This window comes from Podarcis erhardii, assembly GCF_964252035.2.
Source record: "Podarcis erhardii genome assembly, chromosome: 2".
NCBI lineage: Eukaryota > Metazoa > Chordata > Lepidosauria > Squamata > Lacertidae > Podarcis > Podarcis erhardii.
The window spans coordinates 6250752-6276513 of record NC_138498.1 but is presented as its reverse complement, the minus strand read 5'-3'; the positions used below and the strand labels follow the sequence as shown (position 1 = coordinate 6276513).

The following is a 25762-nucleotide window of genomic DNA, read 5'->3' as shown; positions in this document are numbered from 1 at the left end:
AGAACATGCGCGAAAAGCAGAGACGCGCACGCGCGTTGGGGAGAAGGGCCGTGAGGCGCGTGCGCAGCAGCCAGCGATCCGGCGCCGCTTGGCTTGGGTGCGCGCGCGGTTGAGGACAGCGAAGCGGCGGCAAAGGTGGCGGCGAGTGGCGCGCATGCGCTGTTCCGGCGTCTGGCTTTTGAAGGGAGAGAGAGAGAGAGAGAGAGAGAGAAGGAAGAGGGAGGGGGCGGGTATTTTGCTGCGTCACCGCCCGCTTGGAAGCCGCCGTTGCCTGAGAGGGAGCGAGGAGGCAGAGCGGCGTGAGGAGGTGGGGGAGAGAGAGGGAGGGAGGGAGAGCGCGAGAGCGCGCGCGCGCGCAGTGCTTTGTGGGTAACAGGCCTGAGCCTTTGAGCCCTGAGAAGGAGCCCCGGCCGCCGCCACAGCCGCCTCCTCACCTTCGCCCGAGGGTCTTCCCACCCCGACGCCGCTGGTTTCTGGCCGAGCCCTTCGGAGAGACGGAGAGGAGGAAGAGGACACGCGCCGCCGCCGCCAACGCCGTCCGCCATGTGAGTGAGTGAGGCGGGGCGGGCTGAGCTAATCTGTTGCTGGGCCGGAGGAGGGTCGCGAGGGATTGGGGTCAGATCGAGGCAGATCAGCCGGGACGGAGCTCAAGGGGGGAAATGCGGCCTTCTCTCCCGCTCCCCTTCGAGGGTATTCAAGGAAGGCGCGGGGCTTCACCTGCGCCAGGGCTCAGCCCACGCCTCTCGGCGCCCGTCCGGAGAAAGAGCTGAGGGGAACAGCGCCCCTGAGCAGGTGCAGAGTGCGCCCGCCTCGCCTCGCCGCCAGGCTGCGCGCAGGAAGGTTCCCAGGGTCACGAGGGCGGCCTTTCCCGGCCAGAGCCCTTCATTTTATACTCTGCACGTTTCCCTGTAGAAATGAAGCGCTGCCCAGGCGTCCCCCTGGCGGGCCCGGCGCTGGGGAGGTGGGGAAATGGGTGGTTATTGTGCGGCATCCGGAATTGGGAGGCGGAAGCATGTGCGAGGCAATGCCGGGAGGAAAATGGATGCTCGTGCAGGTCGGGGTTGGAGCTAGAAGTTGACTTTCATTTTTGGAAGGGATGTGAGGTGGCTTATTTTTTATTTTTTTGGGTGCTAGGAGCATAGCTGTCAACGTTTCTCTTTTTTTTAAAGGGAAATCCTATTCGGAATAAGGGAATTTCCCTTTAAGAAAGGGAAACGTTGACAGCTATGGCTAGGAGAGGCAAGGGCGTAAAGGAAGTTAGGCAGCAAGATTTGAGAGGGAAAGAAATAGCACATCATGTGAGACCCGGAGCTGGATGCAGTGGGTTATGGGCTCTGGGACATCATGCATGTGGTTAGGGCTGGAATGTTGTAATATGACTCGCTTAACCCTGTACACTAAAGAAGATAGCCGTCATTGGGGAATAGGCATAGGAAGAGGGCAGGCAGGGCTTGGGAAAGGAAGCAAAGCTGGCATAAATAATGGGACTGTAACATACCTAGCGAGATGTTTCACCCGAGGAATAGTGGAAATGAGAAGTGTGTGGGCAAATCGTTTGCAACTGTTCCATTGCAAAGAGAGAGAGCTGAGATTGTACAGCCACATGAGTAAAAGGCAGAAGAAGTGCTTTTGCAGGCAGTAATATGCTACATTTGTAACTTTAAAAAAGATAATTTGTAGTGTTAATTATCTTAAAGTAACTTTTGAACCCTCTGAGTTTGGGACCTTATGTCTTTTCCAGGGCTGTCTGATCTCGAGAGGCATGCAGAGGGCTTACACATGCACTGTGTCCTAACCACCTCAAGCAAGAATAATTTCTGTTCTGTTAGGGCAAAGTCATAAACACCTGTTATTTCCAATCAGGCTTACTAATGCCTATTTTCCTTCTCTTTCTAAAAATGGAGGGTACTACTGACCTTGCTAGGTGCTCTCCAGCTTTGAGGATATCTTTTTTTTTTTTAAGATCTGGAATGAGAAGCTTTGTTCCAGTATGGAGAGTGGTCTCCTGTTGGGCATAGAGAAGCTGCCTCCACTTGCTGTCTCATCTCATTGTGGTTTGGGAAGAGCTACTGCCTTGTTTTAATTATGATTACCTAGCATCGTTACCTACGAAGGTTCAGAGATGTCCTGTTGTGCTTCTCATGTAATACCCCATGGATTAGTTGAATTTGTGCCCCTGACCCACAGATCCTTGTATAGTGTGTAAAATATAGTATGATTGCATCTTGCATACTGGTGCATTTTCAACTATACGTGGTTGAAAGTCAGCCAGTTGAAATCCAGCAAATTACATGCAAGGCAGAGTGGTTAAAAGTTCCTTTGGCAATGAGTTTTCCAGGTGGTTTGGGGTATGTGTTTTTGCTTACATGTGCCATCCCTGGAATGTAAGCCCCGTGCAAGTCACACTTGTACTGTAAAACCTCGTGCAAATGTTTCTGTACACAACTATAGACCAGATTGTTGATGCTTAGAGGTGGGTAGTTCAGACAGTGAAGATTAGAAGGCAGAGGGGTCAAACCAAAAGGCTTGAGAAACACTATTCTAGGTAAAATGAATTGTAAATGAAAGATGAAGAAACAGGTAAAACATGTTGCCTGAAAGCTTGTTAATGAAATAAAATGTTATTTGATATGCAAACAATTGCACTTATAACTCCACTCAACAGTCTTGCAACAACAAAAGGTGGATCTGGAGGAAGGAAGGAACTGAGACATTTTGCCTGTGCTCATTATTGGTACCATGACCAAATTGCTTCTAATTTTGTCTTGAGTGAAGAAGTTAAAGTGGTCTAGAAGGAAGACAGGCTCTAATGACTGGTGAAATGGCCTTGCTAACAGTGACTCAGTTCAGAGCTAATGACAAATAATAGACAAATTTTTGCCAGAACCTTGGGCCTGTCCAAACATGTTCCCAGTTTGGTCAAGCAATACTTTGCTGCAAAATCTGAAATGTGCAAACTGTGTTTTGCTTCCAAATCAGGATTGGAAGCCCACTTCAAACTCTAGTTTTCAGTTCCAGTATTTAGCCAAATAATGCCTTTTGCAAGCAGTCATTTGCAGGATACATATATACCTGAAAACAATGGTTTTCATCCAAGGGAGCAAGGATGGAAATTCAAGCATTTAGGAAGGCATATGCATACTTGAGGCTCAGATTGAAATGCCCAAACCATGATCTTCTCTTATGTAAGAATTGAGTCATTGTCGCCAGAGAATGCCCATGCAAGTCTTTAGACAAACTTGTTCAGCCATTGTGAAGCAGTATGTCATTATGCATCCAGAAAAGTAGGCTTTGTTTTTTTAACTTTACTGAAGCTATAGTTGTAATATAGAACTGCAGCAGTTATTCTTCCTCCCACTTTCTCTATATTACTAAACAGCCCCTCTAAAGGTAAGTCAACCTCCTACATAGTTGATGCTGATTGAAATCGCCAACATGTTCATGTAGGACTTGGATCCAGAGTCCTTAATTGAAAGCAAATGAAGTAATTAGCTGTGTTGACAGAAATACTTACGTTGAGAGACAGTATGAGAATGGGGTTCTCTTAGCAGGCATGCATCTATTTGTCACTTTAAATACACTGGTTATGGGTCCACAAACAGTTGCCCCCCAAATAACTGCTTAAGCAGTCTGGAAATGCAATGGTAGAAAGGAATATAGCCTCTAGTTCCCTAACATTGATTCAGCTTAAATGTTACCCATGGTTCTGTTCAAATGAAACATGCATCTTCCTTCCCCCTCTTTTGATCTATTATAATATCTGTCAGGTAGGATCAGAATAGACATTAAAAAGCAAAATGAAATGGTTCTTCTGTGTAAAGGAACCGGAGTGGCAAATAAGGCAAGTGAGAACATGTGTATACAAAAAGAACTTCCATCACATTGTAGTGTGACCAATTTTCAGAACATATGGCAGCAAGGGGCAGGTCTGAGTGCTTTTAAGTTCTAAAGAATAAAATTAACTGACAGTGGTCAATGAAGCTATGGGGAAGAAGGAAACTGCTTCTCTCCCTCAAAGAGTAGAGTGTATTCTGCACTGCAATGCTGTCATTGTGTAAAACCATTTCAATTTGTCCTATACTGTATAAGTGAATAACTGCCATTTACTATTGTGTAAAAAAACCCAAAGCAATACATTTGGAGCCATGGTTGTGGTGAAGGAAAAACCTGTCTCTACTGCTGACATTGGATAGCCCAACCTCCACTAAGTGGGACCAAGTGGGGAGAGATAGAACAGGTCTGTGTATGCAGCGCACACACTTGTCTTATATCTCATAAGAAATCCTTGCTATAGTATATAGACACTCTCTGCCCATCATTATTGACATTTTGCTTGCTCTGAAGAGCTGCCAAGAGGTTGCTTGGGAAGGAACTGCTCTTCTACAGCAGGGAAAAAAAACACATCCACAAACCCTGATTTACCAGTACTATGCTGCTTCCCTTTGCTTCTTGAAAGTAATGAATATTCCTAGCAACTTCAAGGGTAGAAAATAGCCAGCACAAGAAGGTAGTGGGACAGGCAGTTTTAAATGCAACAAGGGCTGAGATGAGGCTTCAGCTCTTAGCAACAGAAGCACATTCAGGTAAGTATCGGTTACCCCTAGTAAATGATACACAACAGGCTTTGTTGAGTGGGTGGGAATGAAGCTGCAATGTGGCTACATAATACTCAGTGTTTTGTGATATGATGTGCAATCAAGGTATCAAAAGTGTGTGTGTTTGTGTGAGGGGGGAGTGTGCATGGAGTCCTATGGGTTTAAGTACAAATTTAGTGATGCATGTGTGAACTGAGATATGGTGTACATTAGTGGTTCCCCATTGGTGGGTTGCAGACGCCAGGGTGCCCATGTAACCCACCCAAGGGGTCCGTGGCACCAATCACATAACAAAAATTACCATAGAGATAACAAAATTTTCAAGTAGGGAGGGGGCCTGTGTCTTGGCTTTTGAAAACGGGGTCTACAGTACTCATCTTATTGAGAAACACTGGTGTACATGATTGTGTGATTGAGGAAATTGAGAACATAGGAAACTGCCTTATATTGAGACAGACTACTGATCAATCTATTTCAGTATTGTTTTACTGGCTGGCAGTGGTCTTGTAGGATTTTGGGCAGAGTCATTCCTAGCCCTGTCTAAAGATGCCAGAAATTGAATCTTGGTCCTTTGCACACAAAAGTTATGTGCTCTACCATTGAGTTTGGCCCTTTCTGTTGTAGTTGGAACTTATGTGGGATGTGTGGCTGTGCATGTAAATGAGGAGAGATATGTGGACTTCAGAGTGTACATGATATGTAAGGCTTTAGTAGTAATCATATTTAAAATGTAGGATGCAAGCAATTCTCCACCCACCTGAGGTTTATTTGCTGGTTGTCCCCTGTCTTCTGTAATTTGTTTTTATTAAAGTGTGTTGTTTGTCTGAGCCCCTCTGGGTAGAGCAACTTATAATTGCACTCAAAGTGAACTTACCCTAAATCAAGATTTATTTTATGGTTTGTTTTATCTTAAAGGTTCCAGACCAAATATATAAAATTCTTGTAAACCATGCTTAGTTTGGGCCTTTGACAACATTTGTTGGAGCTTTATGAAAAAGAATCTCCAAGGGATGGGGGTAGGCCAAGGTTTTGAAAACGGTATAGGTGCAATATATTCGGAACAAAAAGCAAAGTTAATTGTAAATAATGTGGTAACGGAAGAAATACCTATAGAAAAAGGTACACGACAGGGTTGCCCAATATCTCCTCTACTTTTTATATTAGTCCTGGAGGTTTTGTTAAATATGATTAGAAAGGACCAGTTGGTTAAAGGAGTTCAGGTCGGAGCCAGACATTATAAACTAAGAGCATTTGCAGATGACCTAGTTTTGACTTTACAACAGCCAGACATTAGTACCAAAAGAGTGTTGGAATTAATTGAAATATTTGGTCAAGTAGCAGGATTTAAATTGAATAAACAGAAAACAAAGGTTTTGGAGAAAAATTTAACAAGGGAAGAAAGAGGTTTCAGAGTGAAACAGGTTTGGAAATAACGAAAAAAGTGAAATACCTGGGGGTAAATTTAACATCTAAGAATCTGAATTTATTTAAAGACAATTATGAAAAATGTTGGTCAGAAGTAAAGAAAGATTTAGAAACATGGTCAAGGTTGAAATTGTCCTTGTTAGGTCGAATTGCTACTATTAAGATTAATGTATTGCCTAGAATGCTTTTTTTGTTTCAGAACTTACAAATTCTGGACAAGATGGATTGTTTCAAGAGGTGGCAGAAAGATATATCAAAATTTGTCTGGCAGGGCAAAAAGCCCAGAATTAAGTTTAAGATTTTAACTGATGCAAAGGATAGAGGGGGATTTGCCCTGCCGGACTTAAGATTATACTACGAAGCAGCAGCTTTCTGCTGGCTGAAAGACTGGCTACTTCTTGAGAACACAGACATCTTAGATTTGGAAGGATATGATAATTGTTTTGGTTGGCATGCATACTTATGGTATAACAAGGCAATGGTGTACAAAGGTTTTAAAAACCATACTGTTAGAAAAGCATTATATAATGTTTGGAGCAGATACAAAGATCTACTGGAAACTAAAACTCCCAGGTGGTTGTCACCAATGGAAGCCAAGGGGGTGAAAAAACTTAATATGGATTCTAAATAGCCAAAATATTGTGAAATCTTAGAATATGAAGGTGAAAGGGTAAAGCTTCAGAGTTACGAAAAACTAAAGTCCAAAGTTCGAGATTGGCTGCATTACTATTAGATAAATGAGACATTTAAAGAGGACAGGAAAATAGGATTTCAGAAGGAGAGGTCAAAGTTAGAAACGGAACTGTTAGAACCCAATACTAAGAATCTGTCAAGAATGTATAATTTGCTGCTTAAATGGAACACACAGGAGGAAACGGTGAAATCAGCTATGATTAAATGGGCACAGGATATCGGTCATGACATTATGTTTGCTGACTGGGAACAGTTATGGACCACTGGTGTTAAGTTTACGGCATGTAATGCCTTAAAAGAAAATATAATGAAAATGATCTACAGGTGGTACATGACCCCAGTCAAGCTTGCAAAAATTTACCATTTGCCCAATAATAAATGTTGGAAATGTAATGAGAATGAAGGTACCTTTTATCACCTATGGTGGACCTGCCCGAGGGTGAAAGCATTCTGGGAAATGATCTATAATGAAATTAAGAAAGTCCTTAAATGGACATTTACTAAGAAACCAGAGGCTTTTCTCCTGGGCATGGTTGGCCAATTGGTGCCAAAGAAGGATAGGACTTTCTTTATGTATGCTACTACTGCAGCAAGAATTCTTCTGGCAAAGTATTGGAAGATGCAAGAACTACCTACTCTTGAAGAATGGCAGACAAAGGTGATTGACTTCATGGGACTGGCAGAGATGACCGGCAGAATTCGTGACCAGGGGAAAGAGGCAGTGGAAGAAGACTGGAAGAAATTTAAAATATATCTTAAAAACTGTTGTAAAATTGAGGAGTGTTAAGATGTCAAGGGTTAAGAAGCAGAGAACTACAGCTGTAATTAACAAATTTATGGGAATTTAATGAAGGGAACTAAATGGATAAATTGACTAAAGGGTTGCTAAAAATTTTTAAAATAAGGATGCAGTGAAAGGGAGGTAAGGGGAAGTCGATTGAAAGAAGTTACAAGAAAATAAGATTATGAATTTATTTATGTGTGATTTGTTTATGTTTGTTTGTATTTTGTGATGTGTTTGTTTTTTAATTATGTGTTTTAAAAACTGAATAAAAATTATTATAAAAAAAAACATAATACTCAGTGTTTTGTGATATGATGTGCAATCAAGGTATCAAAAGTGTGTGTGTTTGTGTGAGGGGGGAGTGTGCATGGAGTCCTATGGGTTTAAGTACGAATTTAGTGATGCATGTGTGAAGTGAGATATGGTGTACATTAGTGGTTCCCCATTGGTGGGTTGCAGACGCCAGGGTGCCCATGTAACCCACCCAAGGGGTCCGTGGCACCAATCACATAACAAAAATTACCATAGAGATAACAAAATTTTCAAGTAGGGAGGGGGCCTGTGTCTTGGCTTTTGAAAACGGGGTCTACAGTACTCATCTTATTGAGAAACACTGGTGTACATGATTGTGTGATTGAGGAAATTGAGAACATAGGAAACTGCCTTATATTGAGACAGACTACTGATCAATCTATTTCAGTATTGTTTTACTGGCTGGCAGTGGTCTTGTAGGATTTTGGGCAGAGTCATTCCTAGCCCTGTCTAAAGATGCCAGAAATTGAATCTTGGTCCTTTGCACACAAAAGTTATGTGCTCTACCATTGAGTTTGGCCCTTTCTGTTGTAGTTGGAACTTATGTGGGATGTGTGGCTGTGCATGTAAATGAGGAGAGATATGTGGACTTCAGAGTGTACATGATATGTAAGGCTTTAGTAGTAATCATATTTAAAATGTAGGATGCAAGCAATTCTCCACCCACCTGAGGTTTATTTGCTGGTTGTCCCCTGTCTTCTGTAATTTGTTTTTATTAAAGTGTGTTGTTTGTCTGAGCCCCTCTGGGTAGAGCAACTTATAATTGCACTCAAAGTGAGCTTACCCTAAATCAAGATTTATTTTATGGTTTGTTTTATCTTAAAGGTTCCAGACCAAATATATAAAATTCTTGTAAACCATGCTTAGTTTGGGGCTTTGTTTGATCTTGCTAAATCTAGAGCAGATACAAAGAACTGAAAGCAAGATCTCAATGTTGCCAACAGATCATACCTTTTAAGTATAGAGGGCACAAGCCAAAATCATTGCTTTGTAGAGCACTGGGTGTTGAGTCTGAATCAAAGAACTACTCAGTACGGCACATCAGTGCTGCTGCTGAGATCTGCACAATATCTGCAGTTGACTAGAACTACACTTGCATCTGGCAACAACATCTGGATGTTTAAGCAACATTTGAGGAGTGAGCATGTAGGGGATCTGCTGGTCCCAGCCAATGTATGCCTCCCCAAACATCTTATGTTGAATGAGAAGTTCTGAAGGAGACGTCTAACAGTGCTGAAAAGCCTCCATGCAGTTTTAAAACCTGAAAACGCAGGGTTCCAGATTGCACATATGTTTATGTGTTCAGATGATCTAAAAAGAGAGCAAAAGCTTATTTAGTCAAATAACATACTGTGTGAATAACACCCTTTTGATATTACAAGCCCCTGAATCATGCTGAGTCCAGTTTGTACTTTAAAATGCCTTTGAGTATCTTTAATAATAGCCAAATACAGATGTGTTAGAAAATGGGGTTAATAGCTAATAGAGCCCATTATCTCTGGAGTTGAACTGGTGTTCTTTTCCATCTAAAAGTTCCAGGCCCCATTGTATTCAGAACACACTGCAATAAGCAGTTCTGGAAAGGAGACACTTGGGAGATTATTGAGGACCATCAGAGTAAAATAAAAAGCTGTACAGTGGTACCTTGGTACTCAAACGGCTTTGCTCCTGAACAAATTGGCTCCCGACTGCCGCCAACCCAGAAATGAGTGTTCCAGTTTGCAAATGTTTTTCGGAAGCTGAACATCCGACATGGCTTCCAGTTGAGTGCAGGAAAGCTCCTGCAGCCAATCAGAAGCTGTGCCTTGGTTTTCGAACCATTTCAGGAGTCGAACAAACTCCCGGAATGGATTAAGTTCAAAAACCAAGGTACCACTGTATTTTAATCAGAGCATTTGGGACTAGGTACAGTGCACAGATGTGTTGAAAATCCATTCAAAGAGGAAGTAATGGTGCAAGCATATATGTAGCTTTTTGGATAGCTTACTGGTTTGATTGCAGTAGCTAGTCTGTCATGCTAGCTTTGCTTTTGTTTATGTCAAGACCATGGCAACAAAAGTTGACTGTTCTGTGGCCTCAACACACAGCATTCTGTTCATCAGAACTTGTTAGTCTGTTACAAATTTGAAGTTTTATATTTGTACTTCCAATTCTAGGATGTTCAAAATACAGTGGTGCCCCGCAAGACGAATGCCTCGCAAGACAAAAAAAACCCGCTAGACGAAAGGGTTTTCCGTTTTGTAGGTGCTTTGCAAGACGAATTTCCCTATGGGCTTGCTTCACAAGACTAAAATGTCTTGCGGGTTTTTCCGACTTTTTTCCCCTTCCCCCCCTTTTTCTAAGCCGCTTATCCGCTAAGCCGCTAATAGCGCTAATCCGCTAATGGGCTTGCTTCGCAAGACAAAAAAACCGCTAGACGAAGAGACTCGCGGAACGGATTCTTTTCGTCTTGCGAGGCACCACTGTATGTGGTACTACATTGTGCCCTGGTTCTTAGACTTATGAGCGTTTTGGGAGTTGGTTTTGACATTCTCAGGCTTTTATCCATTAAAGTACAATGGTACCTCAGGTTAAGTACTTAATTCATTCCGCAGGTCTGTTGTTAACCTGAAACAGTTCTTAACCTGACGCACCACTTTAGCTAATGGGGCCTCCCGCTGCCGCTGCACCGCCGGAGCACAATTTCTGTTCTCATCCTGAAGCAAAGTTCTTAACCTGAAGCACTATTTCTGGGTTAGTGGCGTCTGTAACCTGAAGCGTATATAACCCGAGGTACCACTGTAATGGCACAAGCGGAATGACTTCTGCTCATGCAACAGAACACCCACTCCCTCTCGTACCCCTGTGTGCCCATCAGATTTGTTTTGAGGGGATTACCCCCAACCCTCCAGAGCAAATTGAGGTGGGGTTACGGGGGAGGAGAGGAAGAAGAAATTCCAGTCCATGAGTGGATGTCATTTTGCTTGAGCAGTGATTGTTGGATTAAATCCTGTGTCTAACAGTTTATGGTATTCTTACTGTAGCAGCCTTTTTAAGGAATGTTACCAATATGTGAATGACAGTGGCAGAATGATCATGGAGATCCTAGTTCTTATAGTCATTGGCTCCATTTGAGTTCTGTCATGCTGTAAACTCAACAACATTATCTCATGAAGGCCTAAATTTGTATAAATTGGGCTTATGATTGCATGTATTTTTTTAATTAGGAAACTCCAGTTATGACTGACAAGATTAACAAGGATTAAAATATATTCAACTGAAATAAGATTTATAATATCAGGAAGCAGTTCTCAACCTCTGGGTCCCCAGATGTTGTTGGACTACAACCCCCATCATCCCTGAGCTCTGGCCTTGCTAGCTAGGGGTGATGGGAGTTGTAGTTCAACAACATCTGGGAACCCACAGGTTGAGAAAGGCATGTAATCTTGTAGTTTAGAGACCAGCAAAGGTGGGGGGGGGGGGAGGCTACATGGTGTTTTCCATTTGATACAAAGTAATCTGACATACTTACCTTTTCATGTCTTTTAAAAGGTGGTTCCTGTCCACTTGGAACTTATTGGCAATGCTTAGTTTCATAAGGATGGTAATAGCAAAAAAACCCTAGAAATTGGGATGCAAATCGAGTATTAGAGATACAGCAGTTGGAAAATAATTTGTATGAATAAACAAAGTGGTTACATTCTCCTGTAAACTTTGAAATTATATGGAGAAATGAACTAGAGTCAGTGTGGTGTAACAATTAGGCTGGGCTATGCCCTGGGAGACCAGAATTTGAATCTGCACTCAGCCATGAAACTCACTGACTTCCCTTGTGCCAGACACTGTCTCTCAGCCTAACCTACTTCACAGGCTTGTTGTGATGATAGCATTGGGGGGGGGGGCTATGTACATCAGCCTGAGCTCCTTGGAAGAAAAGGTGGGAGAAATAAATGCATTATTGAAGGCCAGCTGTAAAAACTGCTAACATTCCTGAATGCATTCTCTTTTTCTATTTCAATTTTTTACCTGATAGAATTATGTTTATTTTGCTGTCCAGCTTAAACACATGAGGCTGACACTTTTGACAAGATGGAAATAACTAAAAATATTCACATTCTGATTTGTTCACCGTATTTGGGGGACCTAAACTATGGGTGGGGAGAAGCCCATATGAGGACAGTGCAGAAGTCTTCTGTCTTTGTATTGTATCATCATGGCCACCATCTACCTAGTGCAGGGGGGAAATGCAGTCAGGTGTGGCATGGGTGTTGGCATTAAACTAGGAAATTCAAGAATTCTTCTTTGGTGTTGACAACTTCAGTGCAAATTCTTGATTGAAAATGGAGTGGTGCCATAATGCATTGCCTTTTCTGAGAAACTGGATTATGAACATGTCAGTAGCTTGCTGCTGATTGTGTAGATCACAGTGCTACTGGTTTTCAAACAAGCATTCTTTATTTCTGCAATTTAATGGTGCATTTCAGCTCATGTTTTAGTTGATCAGTATTTCCTCTTTTGGTTCTTGTTCAGAAATTCAAAACTCTGATAGAATATTTCTCAGGTTAGAAACCAAAGGATTATATTGACTTGTCTGTGACAGAGCTTCTTCTGAAACATTTAGGGTTTGTTTGTTTTTTGGTAACATTCTTTGCTGCTGCAGGGATAGTTCATTTGAGCTTTTCTGTTTAAACATTAACTTTTCTTATTTCAATGCACTACTTGTGAATCTGCTTCCCTCTTTCTGAGGATTTCATAAAGACAATGAGCACCATGCTGTTGCCTTCACATGTGTGATTGTGCAGCAACACCTTAGCACTAGACTAGAATTTAAAATGATGCGCATATTGCTCAGCTTCCTGACATACTGGAAAACCTGCTGAAATTAAAGCTACCAACAAAAGACATGTTCCTATCAAGTTTCTGTGTTTCAAGTCAAACACCTTGCTTGCAGTGAAAACCTGTTCATATCTAATCAGAAGTAAGTCCCATTAGGCTCAGTGAGACTTAATCCCATTGTGGACGGCGGGCTCTGGACACCTGCATAAGACAAGTAGGTGCTTGGCTGGGTGCCCAGGATTCTTCAAGTTCTTTGAATACTGTTGCAGTCTTGCTTTGCTGTAGATAGCGAAACTTGTAGCAAAAAAAGAGAAGCTGCTAGGAAAAGCTGCTAGTGTAACACGAGCATCATACTCATTAGAGTCATTTGTTACTTTATGTCAAGTTGTTTGCTGTGTACATTTTTTATCTAATACTCCAATTACTTTTCTAGGCAGCCTGCTTCTGCGAAGTGGTATGACCGAAGGGACTACGTCTTTATTGAATTTTGTGTTGAAGACAGTAAAGATGTTAATGTAAATTTTGAGAAATCCAAACTTTCGTTCAGGTAAGCAAAACACCCAAAAGTTGACCATGAACAGAGATCACATGCATGTGTTTCAACTGGATCCTGTTTTTGAGACAGTGTTAATATTTGTTTCTCATTTTCCTACAGTTGTCTTGGAGGAAACGATAACTTCAAGCATTTAAATGAAATTGATCTTTATAATTCAATTGATCCAAATGTAAGTTGCTTTCATATATCTATGGCATGCTTAATTTTAGGGTGTAAAAAACCACAGGACTTCACTTTGTTAGTATGCCTATAAATATAACCTGTAAATAGGTGGTGGTGACTCTTGCTGCCGTTTAGTGTGCAGTTTGATTACAATGAAATAGTTAAAAGATTGTGCTCAGTGTTTGACACTTCCATTGTTCTAGGCACATTTTGTGATGGGATTTCATTAAGGTGAGCAGTTTCTGATTAAAACTGCAGAGTAGAAGGAAAGGTGGACCTTTTTCTGCCTCCCCACTTTCAGATATTATCTGAAGATTGGAGAAGAGACCCTCTTTGGGGGGGGGGGTAGGCAGGGAAAGGACTAGACCATGTGAAAAATGAACATAATATTTTAGCTGCAGTTCATTCATTTTCAGCTTTGTACAGTGGTACCTCAGGTTAAGTACTTAATTCGTTCCGGAGGTCCGTACTTAACCTGAAACTGTTCTTAACCTGAAGCACCACTTTAGCTAATGGGGCCTCCTGCTGCTGCCGTGCCGCCAGAGCACGATTTCTGTTCTCAACCTGAAGCAAAGTTCTTAACCTGAAGCACAATTTCTGGGTTAGCAGAGTCTGTAACCTGAAGCGTATGTAACCTGAGGTACCACTGTATTCTTGTTATAAAAAAGCGTGCCTAGACATTCCATTGTTGAGCCCATAACATAGGCTTAAGGTGCCTCCTAGCTTTCATATCTCAGTTTCTAACACTGATTGTACTGAATCCTGTTAAAGCATGTAGCCTCCTGGGAAAGCTAAAGGTGATGTAATGTTTGATTGTGTTGCACCTAGTAGACAAATTACCAACTTAATTAAGTTATTATTGATTCCTCTAATTCTTTGATTACGTATGTATGTGTTGCTAAGTTCTCAGAAAGAATTGGTAACTACCATTAGGGAGTAGAGTAAGAAGCTCTGTTTCTGTCCATTGCTGCTCAGCTTCTGTTGCTCTCAGTCCTCAAGGCATTTAATTGCATCATTACACATGGCTCAGAGTCTTCCCTCTGCCTGCTTTGCCTAATTACCTTTGGAGGAAACCGCAGTGGAAGCATGATGGCAAAGCTTACACAGTACTTGAGATTTCATGACCATTTGATATTATGCTTTGATCGTTGAGGGTAGGGGTGCTTGACAAATGTGGGGTGGTTAACTCCAACCATTTTGACTAGCGACACGTTAGTAGTCAAAATGCAAGTAGAGGCAGGTAAGACAAATTGCCACTGTAGTAACTGCAAGCTCCCTCATGCCAGTGAAGTCTAGTTCTCATAAACATTATGATGAACCTGTTTCTCAATTGTACCATTTCTATAGCTTCCCAAAATATTCAGTGTACCAAGAAAGCTGGGATATCAGCAAGAAGGCTAGTGCAGCTTTTTGAGTGTTTTCTTAATATGAAGGAACGCATTTGTGTGAGCCCTCATCTGTAGCCCTGTGTAAGAATCGGGCACATGCTTACTATGTTAAAGGAACTTCTTTTCTTTTCAGGAATCCAAGCATAAAAGAACAGACAGGTCTGTCTTATGTTGTTTACGAAAAGGAGAATCTGGCCAGTCATGGCCACGATTAACGAAAGAGAGGGCAAAGGTAAATCTTTATTCATAACAGTACTCTAACCTCTATATTGGTGTATCTCAGGTTTTTTAATGTGCCCCTGTTCTAAATGTACTTTCTGAGGGCTCCAACCTAGGACTATTCATTCTCCATTTGAACATACAGGGATTCTCACAGGCAGTTACAATGCACACTAAGACCTACTTTGTATAAGTTCTGTGGTTTTGCGGCATTTATTTTACATTAGACAGGGAAGAATAAGTTATCTCTGAATATCTCTCTCTCATGTACACAGAAACATTCAAAGTATAGTAGCAGACCACCTGGCTGCTGTTCCTCAGATCAGGTTAGAATGACATGAGCTGTTGCCTCCACTGATTTATTTGGGATTGGTGAAGATACTCTGCTGAGAGATTGCCCAGTTCCTGGCTGGTTATGAATGCTCTCATTCTGTGTACAATGCCCCAGAAACTTTGTGCCCTCTTCTAGAGTCTGAAAGCCTAGCCTATAAACAAATAACTAAAATTATGATTTGCAAGTCAAATTATCTTGGTTTTTTTTGTAATCCTCATCCAGGAGTCATATTTTGAAACCATTAGACAGTATTAATTCATTAAATTTGTATATCACCCTATACCCGCAATTCTCAGGGTGCTTCACAACATAAAAGCACAAAAGAAAAGCACAAAATACATAATAAAAAATAAAATTATAACCCCTGCAAGTAGAGGGGTAACTCGTAGAACAAAGTTAAGTAATTTTTCCTAATGAATTAAAATACTCATTGGGTAGAACAAAAGTCAGAAGAAATGTGTTACTTCAATTGAGGGCTCTTAACGCTCCTATAGACTCCATCCCTATTTGCCTGACTTGCCTGTGACCTTATTTCTATATCCACAGCTCAATTGGCTCAGTGTGGACTTTAACAACTGGAAAGACTGGGAAGATGATTCTGACGAAGATTTGTCCAATTTTGATCGCTTTTCTGAAGTAAGCAGAACATTCTGCGGTTGATGACATAGCTTAAATTATTGGGCATTGATCTTGATCTCACTGAAGTTTTGATAGTTATTTTGGCTCCTTTTCATATATACTATTTTTACTTGCTTGATCAAAACAAAAAACACAACTTTACTTAATACTCCCTTGCGTCATTTAGATGATGAACAACATGGGTGGTGATGAAGATGTAGATTTGCCAGAAGTAGATGGAGCAGACGATGTGAGTAGCTTCCCTGTGATTGGAACTTTTAGTCTCCTGCTTGAGGCTGATGTCAATACTTGATGTATATTGACATTTGTATAGTGTCACTGTTTGGAAACTCTGAGTAGTATTCATTGATGTGCTTCTGCTAATGGAAGGACTTTCTGCCGCACACCAGAACTTCCCTTACACACAGCTTCCTAAATCCACCCGGGGAAGGGGTGTCCCACAATCCTCCAGAGCAAATTTGAGTAGGTCATGTTTTGCACAAATACTGCCCTTTTTTTGAAACTTGAGAATAGAACTGGGCAGTATACCAATATATTGTCCAAAACAGGTTTAAAAGTCCATATTGTGATATCTGTTCCATAATTTTTGAACTGGTAATATATTGTGAATCGTGTGCATGTGTGCACATGCTTGCACACGCTATACAAAAATCATGATGGGGAAAACAGTGAAGCCAGCCAATGCCTCAGCATAGCTCCATCCTTATTTCAGACATGGTGATAATATCAGTATATTGTGGTCTTTAGCTGGTAATACGTTGCAGTGTTGAAAACCAGGTATCGCCCATCCTTACTTGAGAGTTTATTCCTGTATCCAAACTCTACTTAATATGCTCATTTGGTAGGAGACTTATCTGCATCAAAATTTGATATGCACAGTTGCATATAAACTTTGAGTCCAAATTTTCTTGGTGCTAATGTATAAAGTAGGCTTAACTCCATATCAAAATATATCTAACCCTTGTTCTCAGCATCAGTGATGGAGGAAGCCGCTTGAGCACCTGGGGCGGCACACCCAGGGGTGGGGCGAGCCACCCATAGGGGTGGGGCACACCATGGGGCCTCCGGAGTCTGCCTGCCTGCCTGCCTCCTCCCACTCAGCTGCCCTACAGCTGGGGGGGGGGGCAGCAGGCGGACCGTTTTGGGCAGCGCAGTCTGCATGCACCCAAGCCACGACGTCTCTCCCAGGAGAGACGCATGGCTCAGGCACGCTGCAGGCCCCATGGTGAGTGCCACCCGGCATTTTGTCACCCTCCTCAGTGGTGACACCCTGGGTGGCTCATACCCACCGCACCCCCCTTCCTCCACTCCTGCTCAGCATAATAATTCCAGATATGCAGGTACTTGCCTGTAGAGGTCGGCAAAGTAATTTTGCAAATATTGTGCTATGGCTTGCTTTGGTAGCTGGCTTTAATTGCTAATCTTCTGTGCTTCTGTCCTAGGATTCACCAGACAGCGATGATGAAAGTAAGTTGACTATTGTTCTGTGTTTACTTACCATATACACCCAAAAGAGTTAGACAAAACTCTTGGCACTTCTCATGAATATTTACTAAGTTGTGCCTCCCATACCTCATTAACATTTGCCTGACAAAGATTGCCACGGGCCTCCTATCCTGCTATGCTACTTGGGTGGTGGAGAATGGAAGAATATTCTCCCTCAAGGTGACTTTACCCTGGGAAAAACTTGCTTTGTAGCTGCATCAAAAGAGGGTGGGGTGGAAAAGCTCTTGATGGATGGCAGGGCATGGATTGAACTATTCTACCTACACTCTTGTTTCTAGAGTGGAGCTGGTCATGTTAAATTCTGTATTAGTAATTGAAGGGCTTTCTTCTGCATTCTTGTAACTCATGCGTGACTGGGCACACAGGAGAAGTACCTACATAATTTTGTTTGTATGCAACCTTTCCGCAGTTCAGACCATGCTCAAGCTGGCTTACAAAATGAAGAAAATACTTAACTACAACTTAAAGTAGTCGAAACCAATAAATTAAGCTCAACAAAATCTAAAACGAAAGACCAACATCCCCCCCCAAAAAAAATACCACAGCCCAAGAGTCTGTTCAGCAGCCTTAGCTTTTGTGGCTGCAATCAATCGGGGCCCCACCCTCCCAGGCCAGGTGGAAAAAGACCTGCAAGGCAGGCAGCAGGTCTTCCAGGACTTAAAGCCAAGATGCTAACTTGCTCCCAGATCTCCAGCATCAAGATGGAAGAGAAATTGTAAACATGTTCAAGTTTACCACTGCAGTTCTTTTGAGGCATGCTTCTGTGAATGCACAATCTCCACTTCATTTTTCCCTATGATTACAACCATTATGAATTTTTCATATACACTATACTCTCAAGGTGTTGCGAGTTGCAGCTACCTAGAATAACTTGGTGTAAGAGGCATAAGAGAGTAATCTTTCAGAATTGGCCAGAATAATGGTTTGTAACACCACTCAAAGACTTTGTAAGCATTAACCTGGCTGTTTAGATGGCCTCTGCTTGGGTTCACAACAACACACTCCCCCCCCCCCCCAAATCTGGCAGGTAGGGAATACACATTTTTCATTTCTACTGTGATAGAGAAAATGTGTAAACAGTAGGAGAGGCTTTGGTTAGCTTACCCAGGCATCTTGTGTGCTCAGGGGAGAGGCTGTGTACTGCTTGGACATACTTCTTGCCAGAAGTAGTAGCATTGGGTACATGGCTCTGTGGGTATTGATGTATTTTTGTCACTCTAGTGGGGCATATTACTCACATCTTTGGAGGTGGGACTGTTCTTCAAAATTGTTAAAGCTAACAATACAGTGGTGCCTCGCAAGACGAAATTAATCCGTTCCGTGAGGCTCTTCGTATAGCGGTTTTTTCGTCTTGCGAAGCAAGCCCATTGACAGCTTAGCGGATTAGCGCTATTAGCGGTTTAGCGGCTTTTAGCGGATCAGCTGATAAGCGGCTTAGGGAAAGGGGGGGAACCCGCAGGAACTCGCAAGACATTTCGTCTTGCGAAGCAAGCCCATAGGGAAATTCGTTTTGCGAAGCGCCTCCAAAACGGAAAACCCTTTCGTCTAGCGGGTTTTCCGTCTTGCGAGGCGTTCGTCTTGCGGGGCACCACTGTAACTTAGTGCAGACTTCCTCAGCTGCTGTCCTCTCAGTATTTGGGACTACAACTCATCACTGACGGTGGTGATGAGAGCCTGTAGCCCAAAACATGTAGAAGGCACCAGATGTTGGTGAAAGCTGTTTCAGTGCATGAATTCTAGTGCTGTTGCTATACAGTATTCAATGTTTGTTTTGTTTTGTTTCAGAAATGCCAGACCTGGAGTAAAGGGAACCTGCTATCTTTTGGGGGTTTAGGGAAAGAACTTCATCACAACATTTCATAATTGAGATAAGAATTCCTGAGTTGATAGCTCTAAAGGCAGAAAATGCATCCTTTAACTCATCTTCAACCTGTTTTAAGCAGCTTCATTGATGATTGGTGCGTACCATTGTTCAGGGCAGTCTTAAGCTATGTGAGGCAATAATGTTATGCATGAAAGGTTTTCCAGACTTCCAAAAACAAAACAAAAAAAGCCACACACAAACAATTGAGGTATAGGCAATCGAGAAAAAAACAGTTGCAATAAAAGGGTTTACAGCGCCTCTTTGCCTCATCATCAAATATAACAATGGGAAAACTCTCAATTTACATGAAGTGGTAAACATGTACTTTCCCCCTCACATTGTGGACAGCAGGTAACTTAGAACGTTTCAGATTTTATGCCTGGAACAGAACTGGCTGAAGCAATGTTTTAATTGGCTTTCAAAATTTAAACTGGTAACATGCTGTACCTCTTGGGGTGTCTTCAGGGTATGTTCCACTAATGTTTAATGCTCTTCACTTTGTTGTATTTAATCACTAGTTAGTGTTCAAGATATCCTAGCTAAAACTAGCAGTCCCTTTAAAACTTAAAATGGGTGAAGCCTGTACATTTGGTTGTTTGATCCTCAAAGCTCTTACATCTCAGTATGGAGGGGTTAGAGCCTGTACGTTGTTGCTTGTCAATCTGTACATTTAGACCAAATTGTATTTGCACTGTTGGTATGAAAGCGAGTGACAAAATGTTAATACACTATTGGATCTTCTTTTGGGGTTTTATTTTATTTTTTTGACCAGTTTATGATAAGCCTAAAAACCTCAATTTGTGTTCAAAGCAGTGGGGATTTTTTAATGTCTACATTATTTCTAATAAACTGTTGAAGACTCCATGGCTGTCAACTGTCTGGCTGGCTGTAACTTCATGTATTCTTACTATTTGTTGGAATGGAATACTTAATTTCTAGTTGGAATAAAAGTGTGGGACTATTTCATCTGTTTGAAGGAGGAAAATTGTAATATTCCCAGGCAAGTCTTTAAAAAAAAAAAGGATCTGTAAGTTGTGGGTACACTGACAGTTTTTAAAAAAAATGTTGTGATTTGACTAAAATAAAAGCAAGTTTGTCCTCCTTTAAAAACGGTGAGCTTCTGCATTTGACACTTGTTTTCTGCAATACTTTTTTTTAAAAAGGGTTCTCAAGCTAAATATGTGTGACTGAGGTGGGACACTTGGAGTTTGATATAGGCTGTTAATACTGAAGAAACATTTTTTCCATGTATACTTCAGTTCCCCCAACTCTTAACATGCACTCCAAATGCACACAGTTCCACACCTTTTTGGACTGTTGCATTGAGGGTCCCCAGTGAGTTTGCGTTTTTAGGAAGGTGTCGAATTAAGGAATTTGGGGGATTAAATTATTTGGATTTCATAGAAGTGCTCTCTTCTCAACCAGACTTTTCCCTTTAATAGTATCGGATAGACATAACATGAACTTAGGCTTGCCACTGGTTTCCAACTTGGCAGCTGCTCTGAAACCATAAACATCTAAGTTAAGTCTTAAACAAAAGGCTGTTAAGAGACTATTGATCTAAGATGCAAACAAGCATTGGGGGGGGGGGATCACTTGTTAGTGAAATGTAGTTTATGCCCTGAGGATAGGTCGTCACCTTGTCCAGAATGTCCTTGTCTGCAGCCCCAGGGCAGAATGAGCTCCAAGAAGCTAACCTTGCTGATTCCCTCGCCAGAGGTAAACAAACTTCAGTTTTTAAAGGCTATTGTTGGAGTCTTAAACCAAAATTAAGTCCCTCAAATGTGGGAATGGAGCAGAGAGAATATATCAGTACATCTGAATTGTTTCTTAAATTCAGAAGCATGTGATTCCGTTGGTGTTGGCTTATTGTGCTATTTGTTGCAAACAGATGTGCTGTATGTCCACCTTGCATCTGATGTGCCTCCACTGAAGTCAGTTGCTGGAAGACTGAAAACCTAGTAGAGAATATTTGTGGGGAAGCAGGGTAGACAAAAAAACAAAACGAGAGAAGGGAGGGCTGGATAGGGATGTAAAGAAGTGAGTGCTTAAGGAGTGTGTGTTAAGGAAAGGCCAGAAGAAGTTGAAAATTTAATATGCTTTTCTGTGACTCTAAACCCCAAGGGGCTGCCAACTTGGGCAAGTGCCATGGTTGCTGTGAAGGCCTTCACTGGCAGCTGGATAGGGGGGCCAGACTGAGCTTTCTTTAAGAAAATAAGTCTCTAGAATGTAAGTGGTGAAGCAAACCGTACAGATAACCTAATCAGTTTTGTGAAATGAACCTTCTTGGTTGCTTCTGCCTATCAGTGTTAGAGCTACAATAAGTAGATACCAAGCAATTCTGCTTCTTTCTTATTTTCTAGTCCTTGGAATCTCTAGTTTCCCTTTTTTCCATATAAACCAGGAGGCACCTTTCCTGTGGTGGGTTCATCTCAGATCAGGTATTCTCTAAAAGTTATTTTCTGCAAATACTACTACGCAGTAAGTGTGGGTAGATGTTTGTCCCCTAAACGCCAATGCTCAGTTGGTAGAACATGAGACTCTTAATTTCATCATGGGTTTGAGCCCCATATTGTGCAAAATATTCCTGGTTTGCAGGGAGCTGGACTAGATGACTCTTGTGGTCCCCTCCAACTCTACAATTCTATGATTATAAGATTTGGCTTGTAGTCTGTGCAGGAGCCAAAAGATCAGGCACTCATTAAGAATTCAGTGTATGTTTAACTTACAGTACAATATCTACACAGAATTAAATACTGCTGTTTAAAGGGACTTACTCCCAAGTAAGTAGACCCAGGATGGCAATATAGGCTTTGGTTTAGGGTTGGCATTTGGGAAAAACAGGGTTCTTGTGCCGTAAGACAAATTCCACACATTAAGCCATTTCTAGTATGGAAATACAATTATGGGAAAATCTTCACCATGGCTTGCCCCTCCCATGCAGCAGCCATTTTGTAACTGGCTCCCACTTGGTGAAAGGCAAACCATACCAAGACTCTTGGTGGGATTGGATCTGCATACGTCTAATAGTCTACATCAGAGTTGGTGTGTATTTTCCCATACTTCAAACTTGATATGTAGCGTTCTTGCCCAAAAGGTTGGAGGTTGCTGGCGCAGCCCTTTTTAAGTGTCTGAAGTTAAGAACGCAAGCATATTGAGTCTGGGTGCAGCTTATAATCTTGAAAGAGCTTCACAGCTAGGACATCGCCTGGTGCTTCCTAGCATCTGTTAATCAAAATAATGCTGTTTGAACATTGGAACTGTATTTTTCTGGCTGGTTATTGCAAATAGACTTAACTTCCATATGTTATGAACCCATTAAAAGCCCTTTATCCTAGAAAGTGAATTCTGCTACTGAACTAGGCACAAGACTTCATTGTGTTCTGCAACCAAGGAACTGGATCTGGCAAATCACATTTAGCACTCTGGGAATATTTGCTTGATGTGAGGCATGGTTTGGGAACCTTTTTCAGATTCAGGCTGCATTGCCTCCTGGGGAACCTTCCCAGAGCATCATGCTAGTTGACCGGGGTGGCGGAGCAGACACAAGGCATCCCATAAACACCAAGGTTGCAGGTTCGATCCCTGTATGGACCAGCTGCATATTCCTGCATTGCAGGGGGTTGGACTAGATGATCCTCAGGGTCCCTTCCAACTCTACAGTTCTATGATTCTATGATAAACCTACTTTCATACATACACATACACATACCCATCCATTCAATTTTACCTTGTTTTCTGCTGCTTGTCGTCCTTAGCTCCACCCCACATGACAATACATGTTTAAAAATGCTCCTATTGGTGCCAATGCAAATGTTTTTAAAAGCCTAATTGCTATATGTAGGATGAGGGAGATGGCGACTTGTAGTGGGGAGGCACAGTGATGGGAGAGTTAACTTTTATCTCACAAGTTATGACTCCTTGAAAATTCCACCAACCTGTACCAATAAATCTTCTAAAGTGCTTTCATGCACACCTATAGGACATTTTCCAAAGTCTTAATTACTGTGTGGGGTAGTAAAGCTGAGGGTTTTTTAAAAAAAAAAAAATTCTTCAGTTTTTCTTCTACTTATTAGGTAGAGCACTTCATATTGTAAAACCTGATATTGGAAGCAGAATCATCAAAATATACACAACAATCAGAACTGTGTAATTTGCGATTTCAGATTTTTTAAAATGAAAGGTATACTCTGATCCTGTTGTATGGTGAAATATTGCATCTTTAAGCCGTTCTGTAATCGTAAGAGAACATTGGTGTATGCTGAGAGAAAACGCTTTGAATTTATCATCCTAGTAGCTAATACTCCGTTTTTGGGTAGATACCAACTTAATCAACACTGCAGCGGGCAGTTGATAGATGGTTAAAGCTGCAAAAATTTAAATACTTTTTACTATCCCAACAGAAAGCCCTTTGGCATACAAGAGAGAGCATGAACTGGTTTTAATGCAGACTCAAGAATTTGGCTACAAGATAGATGTCTTATTTAGAGGTAATAGCAACCCAAACTGGCTAAGCAGGAAGGAGCAAGGGGGCTGGGGTGCAGCTGACAAATCATGGCTGCTTCATTCCTCTCCTGCTTTTCTGCCAGGAGCTAACCCATAGTTTGGCCGAGCAATATGTGGAAACCAGGCTTGAGGTTTCTCTTTCCCCAAACAAATCCCAAGTGATAAGCCAATAACAAACCCTTGGTTCTAGTTCATGGTTCGTTGGAGAGTGAGGCAAGTTGTGACCCTGTGTTTGATTACATGTAACACTAAGACAAGGCATGGCTTAATTCCCAGTACTGTAGTGTAGTAGCAGCAGCAGCAGCAGCATGAATTGGGAGAAGTGACGTGGCTATGATTTTCTAACTGCACTATTATTTTATTAATTAAATTTCTATACCACCCTTCATCCACGTGGCAGTTTACAATATGAAAGCACAAGAATACATACAAGAACAAGAACAATATCCCCCACATATTTATTTATTAAATATTTATGAAGTATTTCTGATGTTGCTTAGACCTAGGGTCTAGCTTTGCTGACGTATCTGGCTCTGTGGTTTAACCCACAATTTTAGTGAAATCTTCCAGATATCTGGAACTCTGCTGGATAATAGATCATTCGGAGCAGAGACTGCAATGATAAGCTTTCACAAAACAAAATATACTGGTTGGGGAGCAAAGCACAGAGATCGTGTGTGTGTGTGTGTGTGTGTGTGTGGACTGGCAACTAATTCAACAAGCCTACCTTTTAACTCCAAGACATACAGTGGTGCCTCGCAAGACGAAATTAATTCGTTCCGCAAGTTTTTTCGTCTTGTGATTTTTTCGTCTTGCGAAGCACGGGCTTTGGAAAAGCTTCAAAAATCACCAAAGTCTTCAAAAACCTCAAAAAAGGCTACCACACCGCGTGCTATGAGTTGCTCCTCGAAGTGAATGCACGGTTTTAAGAAAAAGGAAACAAACTTGCAAGACAAAGGAAACAAACTTGCAAGACGTTTTCGTCTTGTGAAGCAAGCCCATAGGGAAATCCGTCTTGCGAAGCAACTCAAAAAACGAAAAACTCTTTCGTTTTGCGAGTTTTTCGTCTTTCGAGGCATTCGTCTTGCGAGGTACCACTGTACTGTACTACTCTTGCCTCAAAGTGTTTGTTACCTCTCTCCAACAACACATCTGACCATGATAACTTGTCCCTTGGTTTTCATGGCAGACAATGTGGTCATTTGCATGACTCAAGGTAATGCAAAACACTCGCCTAAGCCCTGCCAAGGCCTGATGACACAATCTACACGTCATTACTTTGGAGAAGAACTCTGTGAAGGAAGAATAGGTTGCCTCCCTACTGCCCTCCATTGTTTCAGCTAACTTATTGTCACTGTTGTTGCTTTACTTTACTGACAAAACAGAAGTACTGTTTTTGGGGGACAGGAGGCAGGCAGGTGTGGAGAATTCCCTGGTCCTGAATGGGGTAACTGTGCCCCGAAGGACCAGGTGCGCAGCCTGGGAGTCATTTTGGACTCACAGCTGTCCATGGAAGCACAGGTCAAATCTGTGTCCAGGGCAGCTGTTTACCAGCTCCATCTGGTACGTAGGCTGAGACCCTATATGCCTGCGGACTGTCTCGCCAGAGTGGTCATGCTCTGGTTATCTCCCGCTTGGACTACTGCAATGCACTCTACATGGGGCTACCTTTGAAGGTGACTCGGAAACTACAACTAATCCAGAATGCGGCAGCTAGACTGGTGATTGGGAGCGGCCGCCGAGACCATATAACACCGGTCTTGAAAGACCTACATTGGCTCCCAGTATGTTTCCGAGCACAATTCTAAGTGTTGGTGCTGACCTTTAAAGCCCTAAACGGCCTCGGTCCAGTATACCTGAAGGAGCGTCTCCACCCCCATCATTCTGCCCGGACGCTGAGGTCCAGCGCCGAGGGCCTTCTGGCGGTTCCCTCATTGCGAGAAGCAAAGCTACAGGGAACCAGG

The 25762-nt window shown here is 42.1% G+C and overlaps 1 protein-coding gene across 1 annotated transcript; it reads left to right on the top strand.

Moving 5' to 3' along the window:
- Positions 1-340: 340 nt before the first annotated feature.
- PTGES3 (prostaglandin E synthase 3) lies at positions 341-20402 on the top strand. The gene is made up of 8 exons (XM_081845479.1): positions 341-545; positions 13058-13171; positions 13280-13349; positions 14864-14962; positions 15830-15919; positions 16089-16151; positions 17365-17389; positions 19214-20402. Coding segments are annotated over exons 1-8 (483 nt in total). The 5' UTR covers positions 341-543; the 3' UTR covers positions 19234-20402.
- The last annotated feature ends 5360 nt before the right edge of the window (positions 20403-25762 follow it).